The following is a 10,294-nucleotide window of genomic DNA, read 5'->3' as shown; positions in this document are numbered from 1 at the left end:
CTTTTTTTTAGTAGATAAAGAAAAGGGAAGGAGCAAGGAGTATAAAATCTGGCTGCAAATAGAGATGGCTGAGCAGAATGCATGGGCATGTAGACGCTAGCCAGAAAATCAGTCTGTACAAATCCCTGTAGGGAAGTGGGGTCTTCCAAAGAGCTAACCTTGTTCGGCTTTGGTGAGGAGGCAAGTTTGCAAATGTATAGTGTTTTGACCATTTCTAAACAGTCCCCACAGCACCTCCAAACTAAAGGGAAAACTAAGTGACACTAGAAAATCATTTCTCTTCAAACAATAATTTGTATGTTTGCACATAAACCACCAGGCCTTTTACATTTTCTAACACCTTTCACCCGTTGACACGCTTTTGTTCCGACATTTTCACCTTTATTGCAGAATTTCAACCATTTTATATTTTATTCAGTGGCCTTGGTTTTCTGGAGACTACATTGCATAGCAGCCATTCATGTCCTCAGAACATATAGAGTCCAGAATTATGTGGTTATTTTGCACGTGTCATGCGCCATCAAGTTGCATCTGACTTATAGCAAGCCTAAATTGGCTTTCAAAGTATATAAGATACTAAAGGAGAGCTTTTCTATTGACACCCCCCACCCCCTCGTAAGTTTCCATGACCAAGAAGGAATTCTGACTCTGGTCTCCTGAGTCCTAATCTGTCACTCTATCCAGTCAGAATTTATATGATGGCACATAGTGAACACACTATGCATAACTTGTCCAGTTGTAGGATTTGGACAAAAAATTGCTAGAAAAGCATCCAAAAATAAGGTCAGCATAAAATCATTAAGATTCAACTTAATGTGAGAGAAAACCATTACATTTTATACGGGTTCATGGATTTCTAGATTCTACAAAAGCTTTACTTTGACAGGCAACTTTATGTAAATCAAAAGCTTGGCCTGTGTTTTTAATAGTAAGAAATACTCCAGCCTTTTTTTCAGTTGCATTAACTGCATTTAAGTAAGCTCAAAGTGGGCTTGCACTGTAAAAACACAACTGATTAAAAGCATTTTTATACATTTCACTCTAGACAATCAACACAAGACAAAGACCAGAATATACTAGTTTACATCTTTAATAGAAAGTGACTAACTATAAAAAGTGTAAACACTTTAATGAGAGAATGTCTTTTGATTGGCTTATGGGGCAGCTCCATGAAATCTTTTGACCATGATGACCAAAAAGCCTGCCCTTCTATGTAGGACAGGGCCCATCTTAAGCTATTGCAAATGCCTTATACAACAAAAAAGAGTTACCATTGTAACCATAGGCAAAGAGGAGGAGGAGGTGGTGCATGTATGGGATGTGATAAACAAGGCACATGGGTCAAACTGAAGAGACTCAATGGATTAGGTATAGAGTGCAGGTTGACCCGTCATTTTGCAAAACAAACATTAGTTTGCTGGCATAACTTCCAAGAATAAGCAGCAGTGGTTTGCATAGTAGACAGGTCTCTCTCTTCCTCATGTGCTATCCAAATTTCGCCTGGGGCAAACTTCCGCAGCAGCAAGAAAGCAGTCTGAAAACAAAAGCAGGACCCAATCTGCTTCTTCAGTTCAGTTCACACCTTGAGTCTTCTACAACTGCCATTCTTTAAGATTTTAAAGCCTCTAGAGCAGTCACCATGATCTCTACTAGTAACAAGGTTTGGTTTCTTCCCACAATTCCTCCATTCCTTCAGATAAGATACTAGTGCAACTGGAAGTCTGGTGTGGATAAATGGGGCAAGCAGGTGCAGCTGGACCTTTTCTAGGAATATGTATACAAAATATTTACATTAAGTGAATCCGGCGACCTTTCTACACTTAAGTGACTAGCCTGACTAAAAACTGTAATCTATATGAATCTGCTAAGGAAGCAGCCACATTACAGGAAAAAGGCGCTATAACTATAGTGCTGAAGTCTGCTCCATGTTGCAGTTCATACTAACAGAAGATCTGTTCTTGTACCTGCCGGGAGATTCCTTCCAAGCAGTGTGCCCTGGAAGACAACGGCCCTCTTTCACTCTGTGCTTGACCTATGAAAATGTTCCAGATGTTTCTCGACTCCTATTTCAATGGGAAGTACAGGCCTGAGACAAAAATGAACACAAACATGGGGGGCACCAATCTACAAATGCAACTTTGAGTAGCTATCATACCACAAAGAAACTACCTTGGCGCCAACTCCATTAGGCTGACCGAGGAAAGGCACCAATTGCGATCTGCAGAAGGAAGGGGCTTCTGGCTGACTTAGTGCATCGTGCACTGGAATCTTCCAAACCAGTCACTTGTGTCTGCCAGGTACCTTGTCCTGCTGCTCTAGGAGAACCCTGAGATCTCAACAACATCGTTTACTGGCTTTTCAATAAGAGAACAGCATGCACACCCCCTCCTCCTCCCACTGTCTTGAGCAAGACACATGTTTCACTGACTTGGAAGAACGGGGGGGGGGTCCCGGTGTACTCCCCCAGGGAAATTCCTGCATTTTGATTGTCTTTCCAACAGGGGATCCAGTCTCAGAAGGAACCCACCCATCACCAAAGTCAGTCACAGAAGCGTTTGCGAGGGACAGTGCGGGCTCTGTTTGAGCGACGAATCTCCTGTTTTGCATCACGGCATCGCTGGCAGATGAAGATGTCAGGCACGTTGGATTTACGTATCTTTGCGCAAGAGAGGTGGATCCAAGTAGCACATTCACTGCACTCTATCATAGGTCTGCCAGCAAAAGGCTTTAAACAGAAACAAGTAATAAGATCCCAAGCATCGTCCTCTGCAAAAGAAAGAGAAAACACAGTATTAAAAGGACAGTCTAAGCTGCTTTACCATATGCATGCTGGAAACAGTCATGACTTCAATACAAGCCTTTGTACATGCAAGAAATTCTGAACTCTATTTGCTTGCTCATTCTCAATCTTCACTAAAAGTAAGATAGTTGAAACACACCCGCTCCTCCAGTTGGAAGCCAGCAGTAGTACCACAAACCACTATCCACTTACCATCAGTTTTTGTGTCGGAGGAGGCTGCGTTAAACTCCTCACACGTAGCTGCAAGATAAAGAAAACAGAGCACATTAATAGGTTTTCCCTTCTGGACTTTGCATCTATCACATATTTTGTGTGTCTGGCTGATTTTTTCCAGTTCCCCAGGAACCTACAATCCCAACCATAAGATTATCTTCTCTGTTAATAATATGATATTTCAGCACATAGATCAATAGCTTGGCAGCACCCAACTCACTGTCATCTCCAACAACAAAGATTTCACTTAGGGTGAAATAAAAACAAAGAGTGAAATCTTTTCCCCTTAGGAGGGGATGGTGCACGAGACTCTTGAGGAGCTGCTTCATCAGGATAAAAAGTACTGGGCTAAAAAGATCAACCTGCTGACTCTATACAAAAGTATACTTATTAAACTTCTTTTCCGAAGTTTAATCTGCTGCACACTTACTACTCAATTGGGAGCCATCTCTACTGAGTTCCTCCTCATTGCATTGGTCTGTGGTGTTCCAACAGGAAGGGGTGATTCTTTCTTCCTCGCATGTGTCCTGTTCTCCAAGTGTCTTGGCTGCCTGCAACCCATGGACCCAGTCATTGTCTTTTATGTACTGTTCCAGGAGAGATTTGGGCTGGACCTCTTCTCTTGGGAGACAAGATTCAAGCTCCTCTTCTTTGCCATAAGCCTCCTGTACTGACTCAGTCTTTTCCTGTCTTGTGTCCTTCACAGTCAATGATATCACGCTCTTATCCTCCTCTTGGCCCAAGATGTGCTTCTTTGCTGATGGTTTCCTCTTTTTTGTTTGCTGGGGCCGACCTGTGCAGAAACTGCTGGAAATGTCAGGACAGTCCAGAAGCAGGTCTCCAGAACCCTTGCATGTAGTGTTCCTATTTCCTCTGTCATCTGACAGCACCTGGGAATCACAAGACGTCCAGCTGTCACTGTCTTGGGTGCTTCCTGTACTGTTCTGGGGGCTCATGTTGCCTCTATGTGGCCAGGGCTCATTCTAGAAAGAAAAAGAGAAACATCAGTCCTGAACCATTTCATGAACTTCTGATTGTAACTGAACAAGAGTCACTAATGCCTAGGACAAGTGATAGTAGATCAGACATCCAGCTTTATTACTGATAAACTGGAAACTATCTTACCTCTTTTGGGTAAGGGATGTAGCCTGCATAGGCTAGCACAAAGGTACAGAACTGATTGAAGTCTTCCACAGTTCTCTGTCTTTTCTGTGGTGGCTGCAAAAACACAAAAGACATGGGGATTCAGAATCTTAGCTTGATCCTTAGGGTGGGGTAAAATTAATTAATTAATTAATTCTATTTATATCCCACCTATCTGGTCAATATGACCACTCTAGGTGGCTTACAGAATCATAATACTACAATAAAATAATAATAATAAAGAGTTTTAAGTAAAATAAATAAATAAACAAATATGCACACAATAACACAAGTCAGTCATGCACAATGTACCTGCAGCAAGGCAAATTGGAATGGGAAATTGCTGTTTCTTTTTTAAAAAAAATATCTACAGCAACACTTTGTGGTATTTAACATGAGGCAGCTCCATTAACAAAATACAGACAACCATTAGGACTGCCGCTGACTCAGATCCATCACTGGTAAGATAGAGAATCTTATCAATGTATGATCATGTCTGACAATACAGTTTACTGTAGGAATGCAAGAAACTGCTTTATATTAAATGAGTCCTCTGGGCCAGTTATTTATTATCTGGCAGCAACTTTCCAGAGTTTCAGCTTGGCTTCACAGCCCTACCAAGGTGGTGTTGGGGAGTGAATCTGAGGCTTTCTGCAAGGAAAATATGATCTACCACTAAAAAGCATTTAGCCCCAAAGGACTACTGTCTGCCTTAACAATACAAAGGGGTTGTTGAAACAAAGCTTGAATGTTAAGCCCCAGAGAAATAATATACAGTATACCGAATTACTAAGATTTCAGTTTCCCACAGCCACAGAACTGCTTTTCTCCTCAACTGCTTTTCTGTCAGATTTCTTGATTCAAAAACTCAAGGAAAGCAAAGCAGATCTTAATACTAGATTTCAGAACAGCACAAGGCACCTCTCCAGGGAAAGGAATTCCCCTGCTACTTGGTAATAACAACAATAATAGCAGCACTAGTAGTATGGGAAATACCATTTCCCTCTGGATCCCAAATTTAAGCAAACAAAGCAAAATGTAGTCTCATCCTGCAGACAAACAAAGGGAAATAGCAGAAGACCAAATTCCCAGCCACAACATGCGAGGTTGGTGCAAGTTAGCCGTCCTCTCCCACATGCTTAGTATGTCACAGCAGCCACTGGAAGAAGCACTGTCAGGCCAAAGCTTAGGCTTCCCTCTGCTATGGATGTACTCAGCAAGAGGGGCTTGTGATGTCTCCATTACCCCCAAATCATTCAAAGCTGGCAGCAACAACACCCCACAAACAGAGGGGAAACAAGTTCCACCCATCGCCTTGTACAAAGACTAATACAATTTCCAGACTTGACTTAAAACACAGAAACTGAACTGAAAAAAAGCCTTTCCTCTTTAGCGACACACAAGGGGCAAGTCCTTCTCTTCTTCCTATCTGAGCGCCCACAAGCAAATTCATTATTATAGGGGTGGAATTATTTTAGAGTACAAAAGTACCCTAACCCTACAAGTGATTGAGTCGGGGTTGCCCAGGTGGGAGCTAAACCTTAGGAAGGAATATATATTTCAGCTGGACTTCAGCATCAAGTATGAAAGTACTGGTTCATCCCCCAAAAGCAACAGGGAGAACCATTCGAGGCCATTCTCGAGGTCTTCAGTCCAACACCCCATCCACACCCGCCGGCCCTGGGAGTCAAACCCTCAGGCGGACACGCACCACGAAGAACCCAGGTACAGAAAACCTCCTTCAGAGCCATCATTGCCGGCACCCTGCTTGCGGGGTGGAGGTGGGGGCTTGGAAGAAGGAGAGACTTAATTGCAGTCGCTAGTCAGAGGGAGAGTCTTGTGTGTGTTTTTTTTAAAGGATGGATAAGCAGGCGGCGGCACCCCAAGCTAATGGCTCCAGATCCGAGTGGCTGGATCCTTTCCTGGGCCACGGGGAGCTCCGGGGCTCGGCGACACCCTTGTCCCGTCGCCGCCGCCCCCCCTTCCAATCCGACGAGGCCGCCACCTCTCCTGCCTTTTGGATCGAGTCCCCAACAACAACCCCCCCAGCTGACACCGAGGGATCCAAAGGGTCCCCGTCCCTCTTCTCTGGCCCCGCAGGGTGTGGCCTCCCCATCACCATAAACACACACACCTGATCACTCCTAAGATGGCGCCAGCGCCGCGACGACTGTCCCGGGAGGAGAAGGCGAAGGAGACGGCGGCGGGGGAGGGAGAGGGGCGGCTCCGCCTCCTCGCTTCTCCCCCCCCCCAAATCCACCGCCATGAACCTGAGGGAGCCCAGCGTGGTCCCGGCGGGAGGGCCGGCCGAGGCAGCCTGCCCGTCGTCGTTCCTTCCACCAGCCCCCCCCGCCCCAAGATGCCCGCCCCCGCCCCTCACGAAGCGGCTCGCGGCCTCCGCGCCAAGCCGGCCGGCCGGCCCTTCAGAAAACGCGGGAGGGAGGGCGCCGCTCGTCATCGGCGCCGCCAAGTCCCTCCTTCCCTCCCTCTCCGCCACCCCCCCCCGCCAAGCGCCGGAGCCGCCCTCGCGCCAAAGGCACCCGCGAGACCCGGCTTGGGAGGGGGGGAAAGGGGGGGGAGGGAAAGGAAAGGAGACGGCGAGGCAGCCCCTCCTGTCTCTCTCTTCCTCCCCCCCACCCCGGTTGTCCCCTCAGGAAGAAGGAGACCCTTCGCCCTGCCTTAGCCTCTCGCCCCCCCGCCTCAGATTCTCCGGAGAGGGGGGTCGCGCGCCCATGCCTGCCAGGAAGAGTCCCCCCCAGCCGGGTGGGTATGGCGACGGGGGGGGGGAGAACGCGTCAGGATGAGCCATCTTCTCTTGAATACCCCCCCAGTCCTGCCTCATGGAGATTTCCCCCCCCCGACCGTCTCTCTCCAAAGGTCCCCCCCCAGGGGAAAGGGAGAGTTGGCGGGCCACTCGCCCGCCTCATGGATGCGCTCCCCACTCTAACTACACACACACACATCCCACAGCCCCCCCGTCGCACTCTTCGGCCTCCGGCCGGACTCACCTCGTCGAAAGCCGGGCCGCCGGGGCTGGGCACGGGGCTCGCTCCTGGAGGGGGGTGGGAAGGGAAGGGGGTGGCGGGAGAAAAAGGGAAGACGAGAGAAGTCAGGTGGGTTGCGAGGCTGCCCCGAAGGGGGAAGAAAAAGAAGACGCCCGCCCTCCCTCTTTCCCTGTCTCCTCTCGGAGGGAATTAATAGCTGGGGGATTCTGGGCGTTGTAGTCCCCCCCGAAAGGAACGGGTCCTCCTCCTCCCCCCTCACCCGAATCCTAAGCTTGCTCTTCTTGTTCGCCCTCCCCCCCTCTCGCCCTCGGTCCAGGCTTGTTTCCCCTTCGCCCTCCTTCGCCCAGCCCGCCTGCAGCCATGCCAGGCGCCCAGGCAGGACTTCCCTCCCTCGCCCGCCCGCTCCTTCCGCCCTTTCCTCCTCTCTCAACTCGCCCCCTTTCAACCCACCCCCCAGTCCGCCACCCCCCCGATCTCCCCCCGCCCCCTCGCACCCCATCCCGGCTGGCCGGGCTCACCCACCGGGGTCCTCCTCGGGGCCGCTCATCTCTGCCTCCCCGCCGCCGCCGGTCTCGGGCAACGCGGCCCCCGGAGCAACCGCCCCCTTGTACCGGCGGGCGAGCGAATGGACGGACGGTCCTGCCGGCTGCCCCGCAGCCTCCACGCCCCACAGCCGGGGCAGCATCGACGAGCCGAGCGGGCGGGGGGGGAAGGAGGCCACCGGGCGCCGCTCGCTGTCTCCAACCGGTGCCTCCGGGGCGAGAGGCCGAGGGCGGGAGGCGAGCCGGGCAAGGGAAGCTTCTCTCTTTCTCTCTCTCTCAAGCGGCGGCGAGGCTGGAGCGGGGCTGCTCTCCTCCTTCCTTCCCACCCGCCGCGGAAACCGGCGCCGATTCTGGAGCAGCAGCAACGACGCAGCTCCTCCTCCTCCCAAGCGGGGCTGGCGGGAGGCGGAACCACCTGGGAAAGGGAAGGGGCGGCCCCGGGGCCTCCAGGAAGAAACGGCTGGGGGTCGGGGAGCCTCCAAACACCCTCTTTCCCCCTGCCCGTGAGTGGGCACTTGGGCTCGCCCATCAGCTGAACCCCCCCCCCGGCGGGGCGGGGCCGAGGGGAGGGGGAGGCGTGCCCTGGGATTGGATCTGGAGGGGCCTTGGAGCTCCGCCCCTTTCCCCGCCGGGACCCCCCTTTCCCGCCCTCTCCCAGCAACTGGGTGGGTGGGGGGCAGATGGGTAGATGTGGGTTTTCTTTTCTTTTTTTACGGGGGGGGGGAGACTCGCGATCCCCTCCCTTGGGAAAAGGGGCCCAAGCCTCTCGCCCCGGGCGGGACGTTTCGGCGTCTCCCCTCTTGCGCGCCGGCGGATTTCCCGCGGTCTGCGCGGTCCTTCGGGCAGGCGCCGGAGGGGCGCGGCGGGATCGGTGGGTCTGGGCTTTAGCGAGGCGGGGGCACCCACCCCGCAGGAGGCTTCGCGACCGGTCTCCGGATCCCGCCCCCCACGTTCCTTCCCGCCGCTGCCCGCTGCCCTCCCTCTTCCTTGCAGAATCTCCGAAGCGGGCGTTGCAGGCCTTCGCCTTCCCCGGGAGGACAGAAGGCGCCCCGGCCCCCTTGCGGGGTTTGGGCAGGCTGGCTCCTGTTGCCCCTGCGGAGCGGCCAGACTCGTGCGCAGCAGCAGCACGTCAGGATCGGACCTCGCTCGGGGAAGGGGGGGGCTGTAGACACGGGAGAGAGGATCTTGGCGTTCGTTCGTTCACGTGTTGTGCCGGCCCCCTTTCCCGAGGGGCAGGAGCGCCGCCCTTCCCTTCTTTTGCGAGGCATCCACAGAACAGTCCCCCCCTCCGATTGAAATGGGACTTAGACCCACAGGAGTCTGCCGGCCATTCTCAGGACCCCTGGCACACTTGAAGGGGGGCACAGACAGGAAATAATATGTAGGCATCCTTCAGTCTCAAGAGACTATGGTATCGTGCTCTGTATGGAGGTCTTGGAACAGTGTCTTGTGTGGCTGAGAAGGCCAATTCGAGAGGCCATTATGCGGCTCCTACCATCTTGACTCCTCTCGCATTTCTTTCATTTTGTTTAGGGGCCGTGGCCAAAAAACAACCCAGGGCTGAGCATGGCGGCTTAAAATAGCCCCGTGTGCTGTTTGCGTCGTTCTTTTATCTCCAGGGATTCCTAGATTCCTGCAGATTCAGGGAATCCCTCTACAGAAATAGCGGTAAGAAGCTGTAGAGAGAGCTAATGGGCAGAGTGCCAATGGGAAGACCAGGGTTCAAGTCCCCCCACTTGGCCAGGGGAACTGATCGGAGAGAGAACAGTTGAACGGGTAACAGGCTTGCTGCGTTGAATGTGTGTTGGCGCTGCTTATGTTTCTTGGCTTTCATTGATCCTTTTAGTATTGTCACTGATCTTAAATGATTACTTGTCTTTTAATTTTTGTAAGCCATCATGGGCCTTTTTTTTAAGGAGAGAGGATGTTAAAATATTTAAAGTAAATACAGGTATTTCACTTTGAAAGCTGTATTAGAGTGACTGAAAGTTGGTTTCGAACCGGGGACTGCTATTCCAGGCACTGATGCAGCTCCCCCCCCCCCCCCCGCAGAACCTGCTTAGATTTCCTTAGAGCTACTGTTTTGTCCAAATCCCACAACAGGTAGGGGAACTGATGGAGGAGCAGGGAGCAGGCGGATGCCCTGGCTTTGCTCATCAGCCATCACTCCCGCCCACCCCCCCGAATTAAAATCAAGGAAAAGTGTTTTTTTCCAGTACATGTGTGGATCTTGAACTGTCCATCTCTTCAATGGATGGAACCCCAGGAAAGTCTAAGGAGAGTCCCTCTCTTGCCTCAGGTGGCCTGGCTATGCTTGTTTTCTTAAACGGACAACTCAATTCGTGCACAATTTGTGCTGGTTTACTCTGGCAGGTGGAAGGGACGTGGTGGCACTGCGGGTTAAACCGCAGAAGCCTCTGTGCTGCACGGTCAGAAGACCAAGCAGTTCTAAGATTGAGTCCACGCGACGGAGTGAGCTCCCGTTGCTTGTCCCAGCTCCTGCCAACCTAACTGTTTGAAAGCATGCAAAAATGCAAGTTGATAAATAGGTCCCACCTCGGTGAGAAGGTCACGGCGTTCTGTGTCTAGTT

The 10,294-nt window shown here is 51.4% G+C and overlaps 1 protein-coding gene across 2 annotated transcripts; it reads right to left on the bottom strand.

Annotated features, from left to right (window-relative positions):
- Window positions 1-359: 359 nt before the first annotated feature.
- On the bottom strand, window positions 360-8,148 carry LOC110091594 (PHD finger protein 13). Of its 2 annotated transcripts, XM_072996297.2 has the most exons (6): window positions 7,684-8,148; window positions 7,165-7,208; window positions 4,139-4,231; window positions 3,444-3,996; window positions 2,993-3,040; window positions 360-2,766 (listed from the first exon to the last, which is right to left on the bottom strand). In XM_072996297.2, exons 1-6 carry the CDS (start codon window positions 7,844-7,846, stop codon window positions 2,540-2,542), a joined length of 1,128 nt encoding a protein of 375 aa, XP_072852398.2. In that variant the 5' UTR covers window positions 7,847-8,148; the 3' UTR covers window positions 360-2,539. The 2 variants fall into 2 exon arrangements, with proteins under 2 accessions (XP_072852398.2, XP_078245877.1); XM_078389751.1 differs by lacking the exons at window positions 7,165-7,208; window positions 7,684-8,148 and adding an exon at window positions 6,291-6,495.
- Between the last annotated feature and the right edge of the window lie 2,146 nt (window positions 8,149-10,294).

The sequence above is a fragment of the Pogona vitticeps genome, chromosome 3, assembly GCF_051106095.1.
Source record: "Pogona vitticeps strain Pit_001003342236 chromosome 3, PviZW2.1, whole genome shotgun sequence".
Classification (NCBI taxonomy): domain Eukaryota; kingdom Metazoa; phylum Chordata; class Lepidosauria; order Squamata; family Agamidae; genus Pogona; species Pogona vitticeps.
This window is presented reverse-complemented; position numbering and strand designations above follow the sequence as displayed.